This window comes from Microcebus murinus, chromosome 10, assembly GCF_040939455.1.
Source record: "Microcebus murinus isolate Inina chromosome 10, M.murinus_Inina_mat1.0, whole genome shotgun sequence".
Classification (NCBI taxonomy): Eukaryota; Metazoa; Chordata; class Mammalia; order Primates; family Cheirogaleidae; genus Microcebus; species Microcebus murinus.
In genome coordinates this window covers 46670009-46696013 of record NC_134113.1, presented here as the reverse complement: position 1 = coordinate 46696013, position 26005 = coordinate 46670009, and the positions used below count along the sequence as shown (strand labels likewise).

The following is a 26005-nucleotide window of genomic DNA, read 5'->3' as shown; positions in this document are numbered from 1 at the left end:
TTTAAATTAAATCAAATTAAAATTTAGTTTCTCACATTCCACATGTTCAATAGCCACATGGCTCCTAGCTATGGTATTGGACAACAACACAGACACAGAACATTTCCACCACTGCAAAACGTTACATTCGATAGCAGTGTTGAAAGTGAACATCTATATTACAGGAGTTTTGCTTCACCTGTCTTAGAATTCTTTTTTTCCCTTCTTAATTTTTTTTTCTTTTTTCAGAGACAAGGGCTCATTCTGTTGCTCAAGCTAGAGTGCAGTGGCACAATCATAGCTCACTGTAACCTTGAATTCCTGGGCCGAAGCAATCCTGCCTCAGCCTCACAAGTAGCTGAGATTATAGGCACACACACCACACTTGGCTAATTATTATTATGATGATTTTTGTAGAGACAGAGTCTTGCCATATATGCTGCCCATGCTGGTCTCGAACTTCCAGCCTCAAGTAATCCTCCTGCTTCAGCCTTCCCAAATTCTGGGATTACAGGTATGAGTCACAGCACCTAGCCAGTTGTCTTAGGATTCTCCAGCACCCAGCACAACAGTAAGTGCCCAATAAACCATTAAATCAACTAACTAATAGCCAGACAATAAAAATGATTCACAAATTAACCTCCAAGTATCTGCAATGAACTTTAAAACACATGTAAAACTTACCTAACAGCTCAAAATTCTGAATGTTATATGGGAGAAATCACATGGAACTGGTCTTTACAAAACACATGTCAAGCTTCCTGACTACCTGCAAGCCGCTGACATCAGTATATTCCAGTGTTGGGAGATTTTTCATATTTATAAACCCTAATCTTTCTGTCTATTGCCAAATGGAGAATGAACCCAAAAAAAAAAAAAGAGCCTCCCAAAGATGGGATTAAAATGAATCATGGTTGAGACTAGCTAGTACATGCCATTAAATATGGTAATAAAAGGCTGTGGTGAAATGCTGGGCACCTTCTGGTTTTTCCTATCCCTCTTCCTTCACACCCTGTCTTCACTCTCTTTCTTCCTTTCTCTTCCTCCTGCAGAGTCTTAATCAGTTACCACGGCTGATAAGACCATTTAAAACCTTCCTACCCACATGTCCAGCCTCTCTCATGCTATCCTCCCAGGCCTTGGAACCCACATTTGTCTTGATCTGAAATGCCCTCCCCTTCGTGGAAGGAAACTCCTCCTAGACCTTCAAACTTAGCTGCCCTGTGAGTAGCCTTTCTTCTCAAAACCTTATACAACAGCAAGCACCCATCACAGCAGTGACCACAACTACTGCACCGTATCAAGATTCCTTGTTTTTAGGGGTCCAGGATGCTCCAGGCAAAAGTTTTCTCAGGCAAAGAAGCTGACATGAGGAATCAGATCCTGGTTCTACCACTCAGTAGCTAAGGCAATCTCTCTGTGCTGCAGTGCTTCTCACCTAGAAAACTGAGATCAAATCCCTATCGCAGGGGGTGTTTTGAGGATTATGTGTTTAAAAGCAATGTGAGGCATTTTACACATGAAGCTCAGCATCTAGGAAGCATTCAAGAGTAATGCTATAATATATATTTTTAAAATATTACTATTATGGCACACCTTAGAACATATAGTTATAGAAAGTGTATTAAAGATATATATGGAAAAAGATATAATAATGGCAACCAAGCTAGTGGGAAAGTGAGATGTAGGACCAGGTTTGGGGAGCAAACCTGGGGCTAGAAATAGAAATTTAGGAGTAGTATATAAGGCACTGATTAAAACCAAGGTATTGAATGAGATTTTTGAGATACAAAGCATAGAGAAAGATGGAAACAAAAAGAACTTTGGAAATCGCTGATATTTAGGTTACATTATGATCCTACAAAAAAATTAAAATACATTTGATATACATCAAATATTGTTTTAAATTACAGTCAACATGAAAAACATAAATGTGTATTACCTGAAGATAGGAGGAGATCTAAGGCCTTCAGCCCAATTGTTGACAGGTTGATACTGGCATTATGAACTGTTAGCATTTTAAGAATCAGTCTGGAATTAAAAATAGAAATCAAGATAAATGTAAAATATTATATTAAGAGGTTTGCTTATTTAGATATTGTTTTTTTCCTTATCTATATTTTTATCAGTCTTGTATTTAATACTCTATAGTGAAGTTCATGTGGTTTTTTTCTTTCTACAAATTTGAGCCAGGCTTATAAAAATTAATGGGGAATTTTAATTAGCTTTATTGTGATGAATATTCCAGTGTATGCATATATCAAATCATCAATTGTATACCTTAAATATAAACAATTTTTAATTGTCAACTATACATCAATAAAGTTGAGGAAAAAAACAAAGAAAATTAACAGGGAACTATTATGAATCTAATTGGAAAAGTTATAAGTACTTCCTATTTTCCACTAAATATTCAAATTCAGTTATTAACTATTTTCACCCAACTTCATATCTAAAATATCTTGAACAGTTATATACATCAGGACGGCAAGCCCATTTTTTATATGTGATGTAAACTTATGAATTATATTATACATGTCCATATATTAAAATATAGGGAGATGTAATAAAGATGTTAGTTTATATATGTAAATTAAGAATTCATTAAGTTATTTAAATTATTGACTGCTACTATTTTTAAAAGAGAAATTAATAATATTTTACATTAGAAAGTGAACCTCTGGGAGGTCGAGGTGGGAGGATGGCTTGAGCTCAGTTGTTCGAGACCAGCCTGAGCAAGAGCAAGACTTGTCTCTACTAAAAATAGAAAAAATTAGCTGGACAGCTACAAATAGAAAAAAAAATTGGCCAAGCATGATGGTGCATGCCTGTAGTCCCGGATACTTGGGAGGCTGAGGCAGGAGGATCACTTGAGCCCAGGAGTTTGAGGTTGCTGTGGCTAGGCTGACTCCACGGCACTCCAGCCTTGGCAACAGAGCAAGACCCTGTCTCAAAAAAAAGGAAAGTGAACCTAACATATCAGTAGTATTTCATTAGTCCAAAGTCATGAGATTTTAATCACTATGTTACCAACTCTGAAATATAATCTTTAACCTACTTCTGCCCAGCATTGTTTGGCTTTACATTGTTGGGAGAAGACTGAGCTGACAACATCCAGAGCTTCATCTAGATTCAAGAAACTGGTCCCATATACCATTCCTACTGCTCCTAACTTTATCACAACAGAAGAAATTCCTCCTTTAGTATTGGAAAGTCTTTGGAGGGAGGAAAGACCTTAAATATAGGGAAATAGGTTTTAGGACAAATTTTGCTGGGAAAATTTTTCTGGGATCTCAGAACCTCCACTGTAGAGAGCAGTGTGTCTATCTGGTTCACAACTGCATTGCTTCTGGCCTACGGGAGGGGCATAATAAACATGTGATGAATGAGGACAGATGAATGAATCAACGAGTGAATAAAAGAATAAATGAAGGCGATTTCCTACAGAAATGCTTATTTAATTTTAACAGTTGGTTCATCTGTTAGAATAGAATATGACTAGATGAGTTTTCCACACTCCCTAGGTTACAGACTGGCTCATCTTTGGAGATTTTGGAAAGTCTCAACCAAACCAAAGGACATTTAAAGCTACAATTCTTAATTACAGGTACATTTTGGGGTAGTTTCTCATTAAATGCTGTACACTTTACATCTGACTCATAGAATCTCAAAGATTAGTTTGGAGAAAAGAACATAGACTAATTGAAAATATGCTCTATTCAAAATATACCCTTTTAATGCTGAAAACTGAAGAACAGCAACACATATTTTTCAAAAATTAAAAAATGTATAAGCATAGGTATGTTCACCCATGAACAAAACCCATAGCTCCAATTTATCTAAATTGATAGCTATAGTTAATACTGATCAATAATACAAATATGTAAAATTTAGTTTTACACAAATTATGTTTTTCTTAAGCAAAATAAAATTGGAAGCAAAAATTATTCACAATTTTCTTCTCTGTGGTAGAGAAAAGTCACATTAGGTATAAAAAAAGACTTAAAGTTAATGACAGAATATATTTTTAAAATGTCAAGAAACAAGAGTTATCCAAAAAGGGTTTTCCCGGAAACACATTTTTCTTCAGAAAATGTTTTCTTAATTAATTATGGCTAAGGAAGTAGTCTCATCTAAGAAATCATTATGCTGCAAACTGCAAAAACATAGCTGCTAAAATATTTTAGCTATCAAGAGTTGGCTGCAGATGTGCTGAAGGTAATTTCCTCTTTTTTCTTCTTTTGAAAGCCATAGTTTCAACTCACTAAATATGTATGTATGAATATACATAAATGTACTATTTAGAGACAGTACAGCATAAACTTTTAAATTAACAGTTACAGAACTAACTTTTCAGTTCCCATGTTTTTTAAGAGCTAGTGGTTTGTATCAGTTCTACTATTAAAAAGTAAAAACTCTTCTTGGTTTGAATTCATAAATAATCATCAAAAATCTACAACTTAACCAATTGTATAATTATAATTATATTATTAACCTCAAACTCCTGGGTTCAAGCAATCCTGCCTCAGGCTCCCAAGTACCTAGGACTACAGGTGTGTGCCACCATGCTCAGCTAATTTTTAACTTTCTATAGAGATGGGGTCTTGATGTGCTGCCCAGGCTGGTCTCAAATGCCTGGCCTCAAGTGATCCTCCTACCATGGCTTCCCAAAGCCTTGGGATTACAGACATGAACCATAGCAGCTCACCTGTATTTTAAAAAGTTTTATCGGAGTAGCCTCAGATTGAAAATATAATGTATCATGGGAAAAGTTGTTATTTGCATAGGTAAATATCAATGCAGTTTGTTTTTACATGTCTATCATACTTACTGGTGAACACCAAGGACTTCCCAATCATTTCCAATATCCTGGGGTCCCATTAAACTTTGCATTGTACCAGGGCAGATTTCTATTAATTTGCATAGAAGTGACCAACCCACCTAAATGCAAGAAAGAAAAATATTCACATTTTTTAAAGGATGCTAATGGAAGATATTCAGTCAAACAAGAGTCTCTTCACTCTTAGTGGAATAGGTGACTATATCATTTTTAAATAATTATTTTAAAATAAAATGACACCCTAAAATGCTTACTAGAAAAAAAAAAAGCAAGTCATCCAGTATACTTAGAATACATCTTTCTCCAAAAGTCATACTAGAAGGGCATACACAAAAATTATAACACTTCTGAATGATGAAAGACATAGACATGCTTATTGTCTAAATAAAACATAATAAAATAAATACAAAAAATAGTTTTAGAAGGCATACCAAGATTACAGAATGCAAGAATGGCTATACTTAGATCTCAGTACTTTTTAAGTTGTATCTACCTGACAGAATTTCTTTGAATTTAGGATTTTGATAGCAAGAAACAATGAAGTGTATTAGAATTGAGGGGAGTTGAAGATTTTAGTGGCAAAGTATAAGTTATCTGGAATGACTGCTCCCAGGGTAGTGGAGCTCGAACAGCAGCAAGAGAAATGGCATTGTCCAGTGATTGAATCTACATCTGTTACAGGACAAAGAGAAAGGGCACCATAATATAGAGAGGAGGTAGAACTCCTCAATGCCCCCACCCCTAGATTTCTCTAGAATGTTTAAATATAAACTGATGAGGTCTAGAGATGTCCCTAGATTCTTTCACATCTCCAAGTGAAATATGGACTCATTGATACATTTTCAATATATCTTCACTCAGTCTGTTTACACATGATGCCAACTTGAATAAGTTGCTTTTTACCCCCCAAGAAAATTGAGGCCTCAATTTCAAACTGGAGACGATAATAAAATTTAACCCACTCTTCCTACCATATATTCCTCTCTAAATTTAAAGGATCTTTAATTCTTTCTATTACGCTATAGAACTATACTTGATACAGAAAGGAAAAAACAAAATAGAAAATACATATATATGTAGCACCTACAGATTAATGAAAAAGTTATGTATGAGGTGTGATAAATACCAATATAATATAGATGCTGAAAATAAGACTCACTGTGAGCTGGAATTACTCAGAGGAGGATATTATATGGATGAGGTAGAACTTGAGCCAGATTTCAAAAGAATGCTCTGAAACTGATGAGTGGTGAGCAGAGTAGGATGCTATATGGTAAGGAGACTGCTACGGGGGAGGAGGCTATTTCAGGACAAGACTGAATGCATAAGTGGAGTTGAATGTTGCAAAGAATTGAATGACAAAGTGAGAAAGTTATATGTATCCAATAAAGAATAACAGTACAATTTTCTTACTTGGTTACAAGAGTAAACAAGGGCTATTTCAAAAAGATAAAAAAGATATGAACATCTCTTTTCAATATCATTTCTGGATCTTTTCCAGATTAAACATGAATTGCTTTATTTTGTCATTACTTCATTTTACATAATTTCAAATTGCTTTAAAAGGCAGCAATTTCTGACAGTTATTCCTTCCTATACTATTTAAGTAGGACATCCTCCTCCATGTAAGCTGAACAGACGCTGACAATCCAGCTGTCATGGAAACCGACTATTTTTGTGCTTTCATAAAATACATTAAGATTTTTTCCCCCAACTATTTAAGAAAATAATATTCTGAACAGCTTTTGGTGTGGGGGGGGAAATCACATAGGATGCTAAATTTATCTCTGTACCTGTATGGATGACTCAAGAAAAAAAAAAAAAAAGAAACTTGTTTTAGTTGGTGAAGCAACAGCACCCGTAATTGCTTTGCAAAAAGATGCAGGAAGCTAAGCTCTCAGTCACTTCCATGATTAAATGGGACCTCCAGCAGCAAAGCAGAGGTAACAATTGATCCATTAATCTATTCAATTAAAAGCTTATCTTCCAAAGAGAGAAGGTTCCTGTCCTGCACAGTTACAATACAATCAAATTGGTAGTTTTACCTTATTATAATTATTCTATGAACTCAAGCATCGAATTAATGCACAATAGGAAAGAGTCTAGGGATTAAAGAAAATTTTAGCCACTTTCATTTATTCTACTCCCCTTATTCAAAGGTTGAAACTTTGTGAATAAAAAGAAGTAAAATATAGGAGCACAGTATAATGATGGGCAGGAAAAGAAAAATATAAGACAGCTTGCCTAACTACAAATGCTCTAAAAACTGTCATTTACTAAGAATCATTAATAAAATTAAAAAAAAAACCTTGACAGTAAAAATTCAGAGTCTTGAATATTATGTTAAATGAATTCTGAAAATACACCTTCATATTTATTTTTGAAGCATAATTTACCTTAACTGTTTATATGCATCATTAAGAGTTTTTAATTCAGCACTTTCAGCTAATCCAATTTATACAGCATTAAACGATACTTAGAGTAATTACCAATAACATGAATTTGAAGAAAAAGCCTATTTTCCAGTGAAGTATTAAAATGTTAGTATAGAGACCCCTTTCTACATCCCTTTGATGAGGCCAACAGTGTAATAATTAAAAATTATGTCATGGTAGCTAGCATGGCCACACTATTGGTGCTTTTTACTTGCTTGCACAAAAGCTTGTGAATTCAGCATCCAGTGGATCATGACAGGGATTTTGAAGGTGTGTGAAGATTTGAATCTTGGCCCTGTCATAAGCTCTGTGATTCTCAATGAACTACTTACTCTCACTGAGCTATGAAAGTCAAAGTAAGATTTCTGAAAAGGCAATGAGATTCCAGTGATGCTATAATATACATAATAATGCCCCTTGTAGACACATACACATATGGTGCTAAAATTAATAATTCTATTCCATTAAACTGACAAATCAAAAGACTATTCCTCATATAAAACACTATAACAGAATAGAGAACTTAGACATAAATCCACCCACTTACAGCCAACTCATTTTCAAGAAAGGTGCTAGGAACATGCATTGGGGACAGTCTTTTTAATAAACAGTGCTGGGAAAACTAGATATCCACAGGCAGAAGAAGGAAACTAGATCCCCATCTTTCACTGTATACAAAAATCAACCCCAAATGCATTAAGACTTAAATGTAATATCTTAAACAATGAAACTACTAGAAAAAAACATTGGGGAAACACTACAGGACACTGGTCTAGGCAAAGATTTTTTGGGTAAGACCTCAAAAGACAACAAAAGCAAAAATAGACAAAAGGGATTACATCAAGCTAAAAGCTCTGTACAACAAAAGAAACAATTAACAAAGTGAAGAGACAACCTACAGAATGGGAGAAAACATTTGCAAACTATCCATCCTACAAAAGATTAATAACCAGAATATATAAGGAACTCAAGTCAATGATAATAAAACGAATAATTCAATTAAAAAATGGGCAAAAGACCCAAATAGACACCTGTCAAAAGAAGACGTACAAATAGCCAATAGGTATATCAAAAAAACGCTCATAACTAATCATTAGGGAAATGCAAATCAAAACCACAATGAAATATCATCTCACGCCAGTTAGAATGGTTATTACCAAAAAGACAAAAAATAACAAATGCAAGTGAGGATACAGAGATAGGGGAATGCTTTTACACTGTTAGTGGGAATGTAAAGTAGTACAGCCATTATGGAAAACAATATGGAGTGTCCTCAAAAAACTAAACATAGAACTAACATATCATCCAGCAATTCCACTACTGAGTATATATGCAAAAGAAAGGAAATCATTATATCAAAGAGCTATCTGAACTCCCATGTATACTGCAGCACTATTCACAATAGCCAAGATATGGAATCAATCTAAGTGTCTGTCAAGAGATGAATGGATAAAGAAAATGTGAGATATATATATATATATATGTGCGTGTGTGTGTGTGTGTGTGTATATATATATGTATATATATATATATATAATGGAATATTACTCAGCCATAAAAAAGAATGAAATCCTGCCATTTGCAGCAACATGAATGGAACTAGAGATCATTGTGTTAAGCAAAATAAGCCAGGAACAGAAAGACAAATATCCCATGTTCTCACTCATATGCAGGAACTAAAAAAGTTATGGAGGTAGAAAATAAAATGGTGGTTACCAGAGGCTGGGAATGGAAGGAGAAAGGGGAGATGAAGAGCAGTTAGTTCATGGGTACAAAAATACAGTTAAGAGAAATAAATTCTAGTATTTGATAGTACAGTAATTATAGCTAAAAATAATTTATTATATTTTTTAAAATGGCTATAAAGAAAAATTGTAATGTTCCCAATACAATGATAAATGTTTGAGGTAATGGATATCCCAAATACCATGATTTGTTTATTACACATGTATACATCAAAATATCACTTGTATCCCCAAAATACATACAACTATGATATACCCTCCCCTCCCCAAATGAATTAATTTTTTTATTTTAATTTTTTATTTTAGCTTAGGTGTATTTGGGGTTTTTTGTGTGTTTTTGTTTTTGTTTTTGTTTTTTTGAGACAGGGTCTCACTCTGTTGCCCTGGTTAGAGTGTGGTGGTGTCATCATAGCTCATTGCAACTTCAAACTCCTGGGTTCAAGGGACGTTCCTGACTCAGCCTCCCAATTAGCCAAGACTACATATGTGTGCCACCATGCCCAGCTACTTTTTAAAAATTTTTTGTACAAATGGAATCTCACTATTGCCCAGGCTGGTCTCGAACTCCTGGCCTCAGCAATCCTGCCTCTCAGCCTCCCAAAGTGCTAGGATTATAGGCATGAGCCACCATGCCCAGCCTAATAATTTTTAAAAAAGACTATTCCTTATTTTCCAACATACTTTGCCTCTGGTACTTTTGGGCAAAGTTATTGAGTAACATTCACAACTACTCCAAACAAGTGTGCCCAGGCTTGGGAAGTTTCTAAAATTAAGAATTAGGTGGTGGGTATGTTCTAAGCTCCTTTGGGTCCTCAAGGCCACCACTGTCTCCTCTGGGTCCTGCAGACCAAAGCCTGCTCAGGGTCCAATTGTCCTGGCTGGTATCAACTCTACCAAGCACAGAGACCAGGGAATGGAGGCAGCCAGAATCAGGCACTTTTGAACACCAAAGCGGAGGCACATAGGAAGGGAGGTTGTGGGTGGAGACCAGCAAGCATAATAGGCCAATGCCTAAAAAGTGATCATAGTTCACAGGCAAAATTCAGACTTTGAGTGCTAAAATGAACAGCATCTTTACTATGCCTCCATCTTTTCTTGTTTTGGTTTGATAATAGCCTGAAAACCAACAGTCAGGTGGAAAGTATTTCAGTTAAAGAAAAATTAAAATACTTATTCCAGATATAAATGTCCTTATATAAAAAAGAAGTTAGATATATGGTTTACCCAGATTAGATACAGCTAGATACAGTGATTAAGTATAAAGATAACAATAGACATACACCAATTTAGAGATCGAAATCATTCTTAAATCTGTCTAGCACCTCCACAGAGTTCAAAGTCCAATTACTGCCTGACTTAACATACAGATGACAAAACTGGTATCAGTTCCCCAAATCTCAAAAGGCTCCAGAGGAAGTTAACACCTTGGGCAGTAATTTTGTTTTGACTGTATATCATTTAATTATCATCTCAGGGCTCCTTTTTTAATATGTCCAAGATACTTAGCAGATTTCTGGGTTTTCTATGGTACCGATTCTAAAAATTTCACTTTTACATTTATTTTACAGGACAATAGTTGCAATGTATAAATTTAAACATATAGGAGAATCGTAAGACATCACTTCTCTCAGATACTCGAAATCTGTCTTCAAATTAAAACCAACAAGCTGAAACTTATGAGAGTTTGCCAGTCACTTAATTGTGTTTTATCACTGGTAATTATTTCCTTTTCCCAAACTATTCACAATACTGTCATATGTAGGACATTGTACATTGGGAAGAGTCTTAGAATAGTCCTATCTAAACACTAATGAACTCATCCTGCCAATAGCAGAACTAAAACCTCAACCCGTTTTTACTCCCTTCCTGCCACCATCCATATTCTGTCAGTCCGTTTTATATAAAGTTGTTTCTGAGAGACAGTCAGGGGACATGCAGCGGGCCCTTGATCCCACGAACGCTGGCTAATGATTTGACAATGCTTCCAGCTTAAAATCACAGTCAGCAGTTCACCAAATGCAATCTCAGGGATAACCAAGAACTCCGGGTATAAAACATTGACAGAAAAACGTGTCTTTCCAAAGGGGAGGGGGGACCAGTGAAGTGAAAACACGTCCTTTACCTGCTGCACGCTGGCCACTCTCATATACGAGTCCAAGATGATCAACAGAGGCACGTGGACATGTTTGCCTTGAAATAACTTGGAGGCTGGAAAAGAAAGGGTTGGGGGGACAGAAACAAAGTTATGATCCGCGGCACCCCTTGTAGGGGTCTGAAAAGGGGAGAAAAGTAAAAAGGGGGTGAGCTCGAGATCTTCCCGGAATTCTCAGCCCCTTTCTGCCCTAGGGGTAGGAGAAGGGAGTCTGCTTGGCTTCTCAGGAGTCCGGTTTGGGGCAGCTCCCAAGTGCAGGGAGAAAAGTTTGCCGCGGTGGGGAGGTCGAGGCGGGGGGGGGGGGGACGCAGGAACAGTTTCCTGGCAGATGGTTACCGTGGTCGGCGTAAGTGAACACCAGCAGATCCTCCAGGATTTGGACCAGCGTCTCTATCTGTTTTCCTTCCTGGACATTGTTCAGCCTGACTATCAACTTCTTCAGAGTTTCCTCCTCCTCCTCGCACCCCCGGCAGCTGCCACTGGCCATGGTGGCCCCTGCTCCAAGCGCCGGCCCTCCCAGCACGAACGCGCGCGGCCGGGCGGGCGCGGGTCACCGCGGGCGGGACCGCAGCTCGTGCCGCAGCCGGCGCCGCCCGCCCGCTCCCGCCTGCTTAAGAGGAAGGCGGCGGCTCCCCGCCCTGCGCCGCCCTCCCTCCTCGCTCCCCCGAGCCCTCCTCCTCCTCCTCCTGGGCTTCCTCCTCCCCCACCCAGGCCCCACAAACGAGCCCAGTGGCCTGTGCAGGCTCCGCCGGGGGCGACGGGCCGCGCTGCACCGCGGCGGCGACGGAGGGGCGGCCGGAGCGGGCCCGGCCCGGGGTGGGCCGTGACCCGGGCCCCAGGCCCGCCGAGACCCGACCCCCGGCGGGCGCCGCCTCCGGGGACCAGATTCCAGTCCCCGCGGAGTCGCGCGGGGAGAACCGGACTCAGCGGACCGCGCCGAGTCCCCAGGCCCGAGTCCCGCAGTGGCCCGGAGCAGGCTGCCCCCGGCCGGCCACGCCGCGCGACCCGCCGCCACGCGGGGGCTCCTGCAGTCTGGGAACCAGGAGGAGAAAAAAATGAAAGCCGCCTATCTCCAGATCTAAGAATAGAAATCAGGGCGTTGGGAAAAGAGGACACCGCCCAGTTGGCCCCTTTTAGGAAAACATTCTCTTTAGAGTTCCCCCTATAGGGAGATGAGTAATTTCCCCCAAAGGATGGAGAGAGAGTTTGGCAATTAAAACTTGCCCAGTAACTGTCTTTTCTGAGATTGTTTTGCTGTTTGTAGGGGAGGAAGCTCTGGTCTCCTCCAGAAGGCCACTAAATGAACTTTTGAAAATGTGAGTTTGCTCCAGGCAGGATCCTGATAGTTGGGGCACAACAAAAGTAATCAGTTCTCTCCCCTGTTAGAATTAAGAAAAGGATAGGGTATATGAAATGAAAGGTGAAAAGGTGAAAGAAGCAAACCTAAATATTGTTCTTTTGGTGTTCAGGATTACATATGAGTATGGGTGTCTATAAACCTAAAGTTAAAAAAAAGAAGTACCAAAGTGATGTGTTTTTCAGGAAGAGAAGCCTCAGTAAGAAGAACTAGGTAGACAAGGCTGGGCAGAGTTGATCTATTGCCTTCAGATGATCGGTCCTCAATGTCATTTACAAATGAGAGGATTGAACTGAAGTTAGTATTTCACAATTTTAGATTTTTTTTCCACATCTGTTATCTCATCCCGATGACAATTCTGAAATGGATAAGACTGCTGCTATGTATCCTTCTTTCACTAGTGAGAAAATTGAGATTTTGGAGTTGATAAGTGATGGCCTTTCTGGAGTCACACAGGTGGGAAGTGGAGAGCCAGGACTTAAACTCAGCTAGATCTAACACCAGATCGAAGGTTCTTCACACTCCACCACTTTGAGGTTAGGCTTCCTTAACACATTAGGGTCGTAAGAAAGCAAGTTCTGACTCAACCTGGCTATTGTAAATATGTCATGTTGAGTCTTTATCTTTTACAGAGACATGCTAAAATATTTACAGTTGAAATGATAAAATGGTTAGGATTTGATTCACAGTAATCCAATGCTGGGGAGAAAAGTGAAATGGGTAGAGGTAGAGATAAAATAACAACTTTTGAATTGTTAATTGCTAAAGGTAAGTGCTAAGTTCATGTGGTCTAGTTGTATAAGACTATTCTCTCTGTATAAAAATTTCCCATAATGGGGGAGAAAAAGCTCTCCCAATCTTATAACCTTTATCAGACCTACCATATATCCTTTTCTAAGTAGTTTCTGAACTTGCTTCAACTTCTGACTGCTCAATGTCTGAAATGTTCCTAGGAATTCTCCCCCTCATGGCTTCCTTCCTGTTCCTCTGCATCAGTTTCTTCTTTCCCAGTCTACTGGATTACCACCTTGCACGAAATTGTACCTATGTCCCTTCCAAAAAAAGGTAAAACTAAATTTTAAAAGTCTCCTAATTTCCTTAATTTATTCATTCATCTATTGCTTATTTATTGTCTACTCTTTATTAGCCAGACTGTGGGTAGGCAATGTGGGAATATGAGTTCCCTGTTGGAAGCATTCTCCCATGAACTACTGCAGTGGAAGGGCAAAGTATACTCTTAGCATTCACAAATATTTAATTAATTAACTAAAATCCCAAGACTTACCAGCTCTTCAGGTAGTTAACAAGACTGAAAATGAAGACTACAGGCACAGATTCATGACCAAGGCAGTGTTCAGTGGAGAATAAAATGGTGTTGGAACATTTGGCTAACTTCCCGAAAAGAAAAAATAAAACTCACATTACTAATTACAGCAAACACCCAAACAAACTCCAGATGGATTAAAAAGTTAAATAAAAATAACTTTAAAAAGAAAATATAAATTGTTATTTAATCTTGGATGAGGAAGCACAAAAACAAAGAAAGAAACCAGAGAAGATTGATACATGTGACTTCATAAAATTTAAGTTTTCTGCAGTCAAAGAAAAATGCCCATACAAAAAACTAAGAGACAAATAGCAAACTGGGAAAAAAAAAAGTTGTAATATATATGACAAAAATATAATTAGCCTTCATCTTTCAAAAGTTCTTACAAATTACTGGGGGAAGGGGGCCGACATGCCAGAAAAAAATAGATTAAGGTTTTAAACAGGAAACTCACTGTGAATGAACAATAACTATTAAATAAAAAAAGTTCATCATTATATAAAAATTGTGTTCATATACATCAGTAACTGTTGTAAAATGCAGTTGTGGGGGGTAATGTTTGTAATGACAATAAGAAAGATAGAGAAAACTTGGGAATAAATAAAATATTAACAAAGCCTTTATGAAGAAACTATGGCTCTATATTAAAAGGCATTAAAAAGGAATAAATAAATGGATATTCCATATTAATTAATGGGAAGATTAAATATCAAAAAGATGGCAATTCTCCACAAAGTTTTAAAAAAAACAATACAAGAGTAATGCAGTTCTCAGCAAGATTCATATAGATTTCAGCAAGATCAAAGGGGCCTAGAATACCCCAGACACTTTGAAGAAGAAGAAAGTGGAAGAGTTATCCAACTGGACATTGATTCAGGGCATGTGCTAGCCTTTGTCTATCAATTTCCCAGAGGAATAAAATGTGCCCCTGGGAAGAGGGAGAGGATATAACCTGAAAGCACATATTTTACCTAGCTAGCAACGTCTTCCTGTGATTTAGATAAATGTGCCCCTCTTTCCAAGCAGACACAGCCTTAGATCAAGTTGTACTAAGTAGGATTTGGATTTCCACGAATTTCTTCATCCTGGAATCCTTACGCAGGACACCACTTGCACAACATATGCAGCATCATGTCATTATGAAGCTATAGAAATTAATCAGCAGGTTATTGACACAGCTATACAAAATGGGCAGTGAAAGAATATAAAGAGCTCAGAAACACACTCTTACAAATATGGAAATGATATATGAGAAATGTTGCATTATGTATCAGAGGGAAGAAAAAAGACAATAAATAGGATAATCGAATCTGAGACCACTGGTTGTGGAAAAAGCATCAAATGATATCCTTGTGCAAAAATAAATGCAACATGGATTGAACATTTTTTTATGAAAAATGAAACTAAAATTTTTGGAAAAAATATAGGAACTGTCTTTCTGATATTAAAGTAGGGAAAGATAAGTCATAAAAATCACAGTCCATAAAGGAAAAAAATTAATAAATTCAGAGACATTAAAATTTAAAACTAAGTACGCAAAAGATTCTATTATTAAAGTTAAAAGATAACCATATCCTTGAAGATTTTTATAGTGCATAAAACCAACAAAAATTAATAATATATAAAAGAACTACCACAAATCATAAAGGAAAAGACAAGTAGCCTAGTTTTTACATGAGTAAAAGATATAAAAGATAATTTACAGAAGAGGAAATGCCAATAAAACTAATAAACCTATCAGAAGATGCTCAACTCCACAAGTATTCAAGGAAATGCTCATTAAAGCCATAATGAGATACCAATTCACACCCCTAAGATTAACCAAAACTTTAAAGTTTGATAATAACAATTATTGTCTGGGATGTGGAACAACTAGAATACTTGCACAGTACCGGCGAGAGTATAATCATAGCAATTACTTTAGAGAGCAATACTGCAATATCTAACAAAGTTGAACGTGTGTCCATCCTATAACCTGACATTTTCACTCTAAGGATATTCCTTAGAGATACTCTCATATATAGAACCCGAGGATGTTTGTGTAAGACTGCTCAGTGCAGCATATTTTTGCTTACAATGAAAATGCAGATCCTTTGAATATTCATCAACGTTTAAAGAGCATATATTCATATAATGGACTTGTATAAATCTGTGAAAAATATTGAACTAGAGTTCCATGTATCAATATGTCTAAATAGCAAGAAAATATAATGCTGAGATTTTTGTAAAAGTTGCAGTAATATACATATATACAGGGTGTCCCAAAAGTCACAAAAAGTATGGAGACTACAAAGGAAAAAATTTGTAAAATTTTATAATGAATATTTTGTAATAAAGGTACATTTAGCCACAATTTCCCATTTTCCCTAGGTATGGCAACTTTTGGAACACCTTGTAGTATGATATCAATACACTAATTCTATAAATATGCAAGGTTTTACATACCTTAGGGATATATATATATATCTTAAAGGTATAAATATTATGCATAGGAATAATATCTACCAAATTCTAGCTACTGTTTACCACTGGGAAGAAAAAGGAAGAAATGCATTCAAGAAGAATATTTTGCAAGCTACACTTGTATCTGTAACTTTTTTTCCTTACACTTGCTGTGGGGTACATAAGTGTTCAGTGTTCATTATATTATCCATATTCTGTATTTCTAACTTATTTCATAATAAAAATAATTAAACACATGTTCAACTATAATGGCACTCAAAACAACATATTAATTCTTTTATTCACCAAATTAGCAAAGAAGTCCTTGAAATTTATATGGGAGTTTATTTTGAGGAAATAATAAAATATGCATAATATATGTGAAAAATTATGTCATAAAATTTAAGAATTTTGGTTAAAATTTTGCAAAGACATCCAAAAAAGTGCATGCCTGACAAAACTAGTGAAAGTAAGTAATACACAAACATAGCAGTGATTCATATTGAGTGATAAAATTAGGGGTAATTTTTATGGTCTTTCTATTTTTCTGTATTTTCAAATTTTCCACAGAAAATTATAATAAAAAAATTAAAGAGAACTATAAAATACAATCTTTTACTTTAACAGTAGAAAACTTATTTGGCAAATATGACCATAACATAGCACTCTAATAAATATAAGGTAAAAATATTTTATATGGCACTAGCAAAATAGGAAAATCCAAACTGAATTCCAGTGGGGACACCTTGGGGATATACTATAACACAAAAGTCCACATAGCCCACAAACAACAACCCAACTAAATAGCCTGGTTCTTAGAAATACTTTTGACCCTTGAACAACACAAGGGGTTAGGGGTACCAACTCACTACAAAAATCCTTTTGAATCCCCTGTTTAACTACTAATAGCCTACTGTTGACCAGAAACTCTGCTGATGACATAAACAGTGGACTTGTTACAGCAGTGTGTACAGCTAGTGTTACAGCTCTTGACTGGGAAAGAACCGAGCCACACACGAAGAGTTGGAAAACAGCATTTATTCCTCTGGCAGGCTCAGCACACCTAGTGTTACAGCTCTCTTCCTGTCTTCTGATCTTCTGCTCCCCCTTCCTTGTTCTCCTCCTGCTTTTATACCCTTGGTAGGGCTCAAAAAGTGTCCAATCAACTACAAGCTTTAACATCCAATCAACAACAAGCTTTAACATCCAATCAAAACCAGTGGGATTCAAAAATTACCCAATCAGGATCACGCAAGCAGCGTGGCTGGAAACAGGCGGTGGCAGGGGGACGTTCAGGCACACAGGCCCCCAGTGGCACGCGGGGTAGGGGATGTTCCCGCACACGGGCCTCAAGTACCTCTCTGCCACAGGGCCTGGCCCCAGCAGTGTACCCTCCAACTGGCCACATGCAACGCTTGCCCGCAGAGATGCAGAGTGACGGGGAGGTGGTAAGCGGCCACGTACCGGCACCAGACATTTTCTGTGTCAGACTAACACATATTTTATGTGTTATATAATACACATAGTATGTGTATAATATGTGTATATAATACACATATGTTATGTGTATTATATACTCTATTCTTACAAGAAAGCATGCTAGAGAAAAGAAAATGTTATTCAGAAAATTATGAGGAAGAAAAAATAATTTACTATTCATTAAGGGGAAGTGGATCATCATAAAGGTCTATCCTTGTTGTCTTCATGTTGAATAGGCTAAGAAGAAGGAGGAAGAGAAGAGTTTGGTCTTGCTGTCTCGGGGTGGCAGAGGTGAAAGAGGTGGAGGAAGTGAAAGGGGAGCCATATAAGCAGAGGTGTTAGGTAGTTAGCAAAGGATTCCGGGTCTCCTAGGGATGAAAGTGGGTGCTGTTGCCCCCATCTTGGTACTGCCCCACCTTAATCTCCCAACCAACTGTCATGCCTGGGGGAGGAGGGAATACCATACAAATCTGCCAAACAGAACTTAGTGCACCAGCTGTAAAAGAATGCAGAGGACTTTCTAGCCCATGGGCCAAACTGCATAGGTACAATAGGGTCTGGAAATTGACCTAGAGCCATCTGCATGTGTAGTAATGCAACTCCCAACTGTCCAAAGTGGTTCCATGGTGACATCTGAACCTCTAAGCAGGTCCCAATCTGGACACTATAAAATAAAGCAAAACACAGAACATAACCAAGTCCCTTTTTGTGCCCTTCCTTTGCTACAACAATGGGTCCAGTCATCCATCATCTGTGGCACATGTATCATGCTCTGTAAACCTATATCTTGTTCTTTCCCTATAATCTTATCTTTCTCTCCTCAATAAACCTCATTTTCATGCTTGCCTTACTTTGATGCGTCTGGCCATTTTTCAGCCAGGAGAACAGTAAGAACTGACATTTCAGACTGACACTTGACAGAGACATATAAGGTTTATAAGCAGACCTGTGCAGTTCAAACTTGTGTTGTTCAAGGGTACACTGTGAATTCCATGAAAACACAGAATTGGATTTTGTCTATACCTACTCACCAAACGAGTTCCTGGCACTCAGTAGCCATTCCATGAATAGTTGTTACTTAGATGAATATCTGAATGGACATGAATGGAAGACTGGAAGACTTACATGATCTCTCCAAAGTCATCACTAAGAGGCAGAACTGGACTGTGTGACACCAGGTTCTCAGCCTCCCAGTCCAGACTTTTTTCAATCATTCTGTTCTCGGGTGAGTTTCATTAAACCAGAGAGAAGCTATCTAATCACCGAACCTGCACTTATCCTTTATCATCTATGTCTTATATATACTGAAAGCAACTTTTTTCTGGTTTCTGAACCAGAGACAAAAATTACACCTGCCCTGTGGTATGATATTCTCCTCATATCAATTGAAATAATCTCTCATTAAAGTCAAATCCGAGTCACTCTGAGATTAGAACAGCGGGCATCCATTCTTCATGGTTGGTTTCCTCAGAAAACCAGCCTCCCAAAATTGCATGTCAATATTATATTCTAGTTTAAAAGTTTTAAAAGCACACGTGTATATTATATTTAGTGTATTGGAGAGAAATAAAAATTGAAAATGATCCATGTTTATTTCATCCAGAATAGATCATTGCTTTATGTTACTGGGCGTATTACAGGTAATCAAGAAATATTTATTGGCACATCTATAGCTGGGACTCAAGCATTACAAAAGCAATACCTACCTAAAATATTTGTACACCTTAAGATTTAAAAAAGAAATAGTTATTGGATTAAATTACATAAAATGAGTACTCATGGTATTTAACCTCTACTGATAAAATAATATTAAGAAAAATAAAATGATAAACCTTAATAATATTAAGAATAATAAAATGATAAACCTTTTATTATATTTCTTTATAGGAAAAAAAGTAACTTGAAATTTCATTTTGCAAAAACATTGCCTTTTCAAGTCAATAATTACAAGATATCTTTAGAACATAGTTTCATATCCCTACCAAAGACAGCTATAAAATAAAAGCACATACATGCTTATTTTCCAAATGAAAATATGCGTGTGTGTGTGTGTGTGTGTGTGTGTGTGTGTGTATCATATCCTTCAACATTGGTACTAGAGTTCTAGAGTTTCTGGAAAATTCAGATGTATTTTTTACTATCCCAAGTGGATGATTTTAATTACACCTATTATTAGAAGCATACATCTATCTATCTAAAGTATTTAAAAATTTGATGGTTTAATTAGTTTTGAGTACTGTTTAAAATTATTAAATAATAAGAAGGCACACTTGGACTATGAAAACAAGCATCCCCCAGGATATTTAGTTATTAAGTCAACAACTACTATGTACCTACTGTCTGTGGTCTCTGCTCTGTGTGTTGGGGACCCAGAAGACCCAGTCTTTAACCTGAAGTAGCTAACACTAACAATCTAGTGAGGCAGAGATTCAAACAATGAAGAAGCAATACAGCACAGTAATTGCTACAATGGGAGAGAGGGAAAGATCTAAGCTTATAAAGGAAGAAAGAGAGGGGACTCAGGAATGTAAGAGGTAAAAGAGGAAGAAGAGGCTCAGGAGGTACAAGGAGGGGTGAGAGAGGGAAAAGGAGAGAATGGAGGCAAGTACTTAAAAGGGGAAGTGTTTACCAGTGAGGTCAAGAGCAGGAAGGACTGAAAAGTGCCCTTAGGGTTGGGTAACAGTGGTGACCTTTCCGGGAACAATTCTGCACGGTTGGGAGCTCTGAGATCCAACTGTGGCACACTCAGTGAGTTGTGAATGGGAGTAGATGAGTGTTTTACAAAGTGGAGTTAGTCTTCTGGTACATTTTGGATACTAAGGAGGTGTTATTTTTCACTTAAGAAAAGCCTTTCTGAATCTACTTCTTGCCTCTTATTATTATCTCCACATTACAGTGTCACCTTTTCCCCAAAATTAGTTTTTCTTCCCAATCTCCAAGCAACAATCCTGCTAAAAAACAATTTAACTTGCTACCAAGAGTTGTAAAATGTATCTCTTTTATTGCACACCAGGAAAAAGAACATTAAACCACAGAGAATGTTGGCATAACCTTCTCCACCACAGACCCCTGTTGCTTTTGACACCCAGAGCATGGGAACTGCAGAGGGGAGTTCCCAACCCCCACAAGAACTTGGGGGGAAAGTGAAGGATAAGATCAAAAAAAGCAGATCAGACCAAAATTAATACATTAAAACCACCTTGAATGAGAGACAACTGTAACCAGGCCGGCAATACTATATTTAATTAATTAAATGTCTTAACATACTTAAAAATGAATGTATTATCTGAAGGAGATTGGTGATCAACCATGAAAACCTAGAAAACAACAAAGCAGGCAAACTTGAAGAATGTTCATCTAGGAAGGGTCATTATTAAGATAAACTTTGGTAGAAAAGTGGAGGAAAAGCAGACTGCACTGTTGGAGAGCATGCCTTCACCATTGGGTTTTGGTCGTATGGGGGAAGCTACCCTATCACCAAGATGAATGAATTAATTAATTTAGCAATTGTTTACGAGAGTCTGTTACGTGCCAGGCACTGGAAATACAAAAGTAAACACAGAGTTTACATTCTAAGGACATTATAGTGCTGAGTAACTAGTGGTGTAATGATGGAAGTATGTGTTACTATGAGAATACATAAAAAGGGGGACCTTTTTAGAACAAGAATGTAAGATGAGAGAAGGCTTTCTTCTAACTTACATTCCTGGCACAGGTCTGAAGGTGAAAGAGAGCAAGATAAGCATTCTAAAAACTCAACCGTATTCAGTATGGAGAGAGCCAGAATGCAAACCAGAGTTGTTGCAAGTTGGGTTTCCCCAGAAGCAGATTCTGAGACAGAAATTAGAGTACAGATTTATGAGTGTGTGCTCTTTACTAGGTAGTATGGAAGAGAAGGGAAGGAAACAAGACTGAGCAGAGAGAAAAGTTGGGCTGTGATACAATCTCAACAGACACCTCAACCAACCCCCACCAGGAGCTCTGAAGCTGTCCTAAGTTGAGATGATGGGACCAGCTCTTTATAACTCCACGTGGATTAACCATTGGGTACAAGCAGTTCTGAAAAGGGGTGACAGCTGAGGGATGACTGTCAGCAGCAGTGCCGGTAGTTGGCAGCCTTCAATCCAGAAAGGAGATCTGGTAGCCCAATGACAGCATGATTGCAAGAAGGGTGGGAGATAAAGCTGGGGAGGTGAGCCAAGGCCACATCAGGAAGGGTCTTATAAGTCATGTTAGGGGCTTTGGGCTTGACCTAAAAATAACAGGGTGGCCACAGCACAGTTTTGTTTAAGATGTGCAAGGATTTGAGACTTTAAGTGATCACTGTGGTGGTTGTTATTCTTTCAGAGTGGTAAAAGAGACTAAAAGGACAAAGTTGAAGGAAAAGAAGGTGTATTAGGAGATGAGTCACAGAATCCAAAGAATGAAGTAGAGAAATGATGGTGGCCCGAATGAGGCCATGGCAACAGGGCTGGAAAGCAATGGGATTTGAGAGAATTTTTAGTTACGGAATGGATTGAGCTTGTTTACTGATTTGATGTGAGGGTGCAAATGAAGGAGTGTGAAAACTTACTAATTAAGTGATATTGGTGCCATTCATCAAGCCAAGAACCACCACTGCAGATGGAGCAAGGCCACAAGGGGTAAGGCAATAGAAGGAGGGACAAGTTCAGTTTTAGAACTGTGGATGTTACATGTCTGTGGCACATCCAAGTGGTAAGAAGTTATACTTGCAGATCAGGAGTTAAGAGAAAAAATGTGGATACAAATAGGTTTACTTCCAAGTTAATAAATTATCCAGAGGAGAAAATAAAATCTTCCAGAAAAGGCTATAGAGTAGGAAAAGAACCTCTGGGACAGAACTCTAAAAAACACCTTGTTAGTTTGTTTGGGCTGTTATAACAGAATACCTTAGAGTGGGTAATTTATAAAACAACAGAATTTATTCTCACAATTCTGCAGGCTGGGAATTCCAAGATCAAGGTGTCAGCAGATTCCGTGTCTGGGTGAAGACCTGTTCCTCATGGATGGTGTCTTGCTACACCCTCACATGGCAAAAGGGGTGAATGCTCTGTCCTCCAAAATATGAATTTAGGGGAAACACCAACATTCAGACCATAGAAAACACCAACACTTAAGGAGGGCAGAATGAGGGCAGAAAAGGAGGATAAAGAAGGAGTAGCAAAGAACTGGGAAGAAATCCCATCAAGAAGGATGGGTGAGAAACCAAGGAGAGAATGAGCTCAGGAAGCAAGTATGCCACTGTGACTCTTAGCATTAGTGGCATGGAGATGGTGGCTTCCCTGGCAAGAGCCATTACAGGAAAGCGGTGTGGGCCAAAACCAGACTCCAGGGGTCATGATTCTCTGAGTGAAAGGTCAGGGCCTATGCTATGGTATGAATGTGTGTATCTCCCCAAAATTCATATGTGGGAACCTAAGATCCAATGTGATAATATTAAGGCCTGGGCCCTTTAAGGGGTGATTAGGTCACGAGGGTTCTACCATCATGAATGGGATTAGTACTCTTATAAAGGGCTCAAGGGGACAAGCAAGGCCCTTTTTGCCCTTCCACCTTCCAGCATTTGAGGACACAGCAACAAGGTGCCTTGATCTTGGGCTTTCCAGCCTCCAGAACTATAAGAAATAAATTTCTGTCTTTAATAAGTTACCCAGTCTAAAATATTTTGTTATAGTAACACAAATGGACTGAAACAGCCTGTGACCTCAAATTTCAGGGATGGGCAAGAAAGCATGTATCCTGGAGGTGGGGTTGGGGTGGCATCAGCAGCATGTCAGGATCGCCTTCTGGTATAGAAACTTAGAGAGAAAAACCAAGAGGAGAAAACCTACTGAATAAGCTTCTGGAAGAGACCCCAACGCCCCAGGGGCATAGGATCTGGAGGGTTGCAACTAACCTCATGAAGGTTTTGTAGCAAACTAAAGGAAAGAGGAAGGGCATCGAGGCAGGTAAGTTTGTAAGTGGAATAACAAGTGTTTCCACATAATGGTAGGAAGTGAGTGAGGTCATCTGTGAGATTAAAGGAAAGGGGGTGGCATTGCAGTTGACAATTAGGATAAAGTTTTTAAGTCTGTGACAAATGAGAGAACACACTGATTAGGTAGCCTGTTTTTGTCTAAACATTTAAATCATGTAAATAATTTTTCTGATTTCATGCTTGCCAAGCAACTAGTATTTACAAGTTGACTGACTTGTAGTTTTCTCAACAAATTTTAGTTTTTACTATAGTTGTGATTATTACAGGGAAGAAATGAACCACACAGGATGAAATGTATGTTCTTGTCTACATGACAGTTATGTTTCTTACTGTAAATTACTACAGTAACGTCTTTGTTTCATACCACCAGGCAGAGCGAGTTTGGTTTATGGGAATGCCCTTGAACGAGTTCAGTGTGAGTGTGTTGACGGCGTAGGACGTATCTGGGTCTGAGCCCCCAGGCACATGGGACTATGATGGGTTGGCCATTCCCTCTGGGGAAGGCCTCTTCCCCTGGCTGGGGAAGCCAGGCTGGCCTGTCTTCATCTGTCATAATTTCATATATTCTTTAAACCTTCCATTATCAGTTCTAAAACCAGAACCAAACTATGGTAAAAAGAACTGGGAATATCTCTTCAAGGTACAGAAATCGTAGGTCAATTCCAAAAGGAAAGAACAGAAAGGAAAATTTGGGGTAAGCAGGAAAAATAGCATAAAACTCCTGATGTAAAAGCAATCATCGACTCTATACACCAATTCATTCCTTTGTTTCTCTTTGAGTAAATATTTATCGATCATCCACTACTTACTAGGAAGACTAGGAAGTGAGACCAGCCTCTTTCCTTGCAGTTCCAACTGACAAGTACTGCCAAGATGCAATTTGAAGAGGGTATAGTAGAATAGAAGAGAATAAAACAGAAAGATACTCAGCATGTCAGTTTCTTGCTGACAATTTTCTTCTGTAACTCAACACAATTGATCAACAATTGACAGAGATTAACTGAAAAATCTTGTGCTATATTTACCATAGCAGATAATGATATGGTACTAAAAATCTTTTTAAAAGGAAATTGTGTTGCTTAAAAATGAATAAGTAAAAATATCCTCGAGTCAGATAATGAAGGAATTATCACTTTTAATTTTCTGATTTGAAGAATAAGCAGAAGAGAATGGTAGAGCACATTTTTATCCAACCGGTCAGTAAAATGTTGCAGGTGAAAGATAGGTCTCAATGATAATTAAAAGTTAAATTAAAAAATAATGAATTAATATAAACATCCAGTGTGGGCTTTTATCATCAAAATATATTATGCCTTTAGGGATAGTTTAGCAAGGTCTCTAAACACAAGGCTAAAAAAAAGAATGGTAAAAAGCAAGTCACATAGGATCCTTACAATGCAAAAATGCTCATTTCACCATATTCTGTAGTAGAACTGTGGTAAGAATAAGAGAAGAAGATTAAAGAGGTAACAGAGCTTTTGCTGGCTATAAAAGCTAAATCTATTTCTAATTGTTATGTATGACACACACATAAATCCCATCTATGAACAATCCCAAAGACAGGTAAAAATTCTTTGAAAGGCTGAGATCTGAATGCCTAGAACACTTGCAACAGAAACAATAAAGAAAAAAAGAGAAACCACAGCTTGCAAGTGTGAAACTAACCACAAGAGAGTGACCAGGCTTCTCTGGTGTATATCTTTGTACTTCTGGCTCAAGGATATTATGAAAACATCCTGGATACGCTCTGGCTATCAGCTTAAAAAAAAGGAAACACCCTGGGTAAAACTTAAAGCCATTTCCCTCAGCATTCAGCAATGATTCTGTAAGACAGCAAGGATATCTTGCAGCAGTTTAGATGGCTACATGAGAAATGAAAGGGGCATGGGCAGTAGGAAAAAAAAGAGACAAAATTTATTGAGCACCTATAAATTCTACTCTTTTTTTTTTTTTGAGACAGAGTCTCACTTTGTCGCCCAGGCTAGAGTACCATGGCATCAGCCTAGCTCACGGCACCCTCAAACTCCTGGGCTCAAGCAATCCTCCTGCCTCAGCCTCACAAGTAGCTGGGACTACAGGCCCTTGCCACTATGCCCTGCTAATTTTTTTCTATTTTTAGTAGAGATGGTGTCTTTTGCTCTTGCTCAGGCTGGTCTTGAACTCCTATGCTCAAGCTATCCTCCCGCCTTGGCCTCCCAGAGTGCTAGTATTACAGGCGTGAGACACCGCACCCAGTCATATAAATTGTACT

General features: G+C 38.0%; 1 protein-coding gene across 1 annotated transcript in view; it reads right to left on the bottom strand.

Annotated features, from left to right (window-relative positions):
• LRRK2 (leucine rich repeat kinase 2) overlaps nt 1-11788 on the bottom strand; it is a 132767-nt gene extending 120979 nt beyond the window's left edge. The window contains exons 1-4 of the mRNA XM_076007179.1: nt 11488-11788; nt 11122-11207; nt 4811-4920; nt 1922-2010 (exon numbers count right to left, since the gene is read on the bottom strand). Coding sequence (XP_075863294.1) covers nt 1922-2010; nt 4811-4920; nt 11122-11207; nt 11488-11638 — 436 coding nt within the window. The 5' untranslated portion in view covers nt 11639-11788. The remainder of the gene's footprint in view (nt 1-1921; nt 2011-4810; nt 4921-11121; nt 11208-11487) is intronic.
• Nucleotides 11789-26005: the final 14217 nt, after the last annotated feature.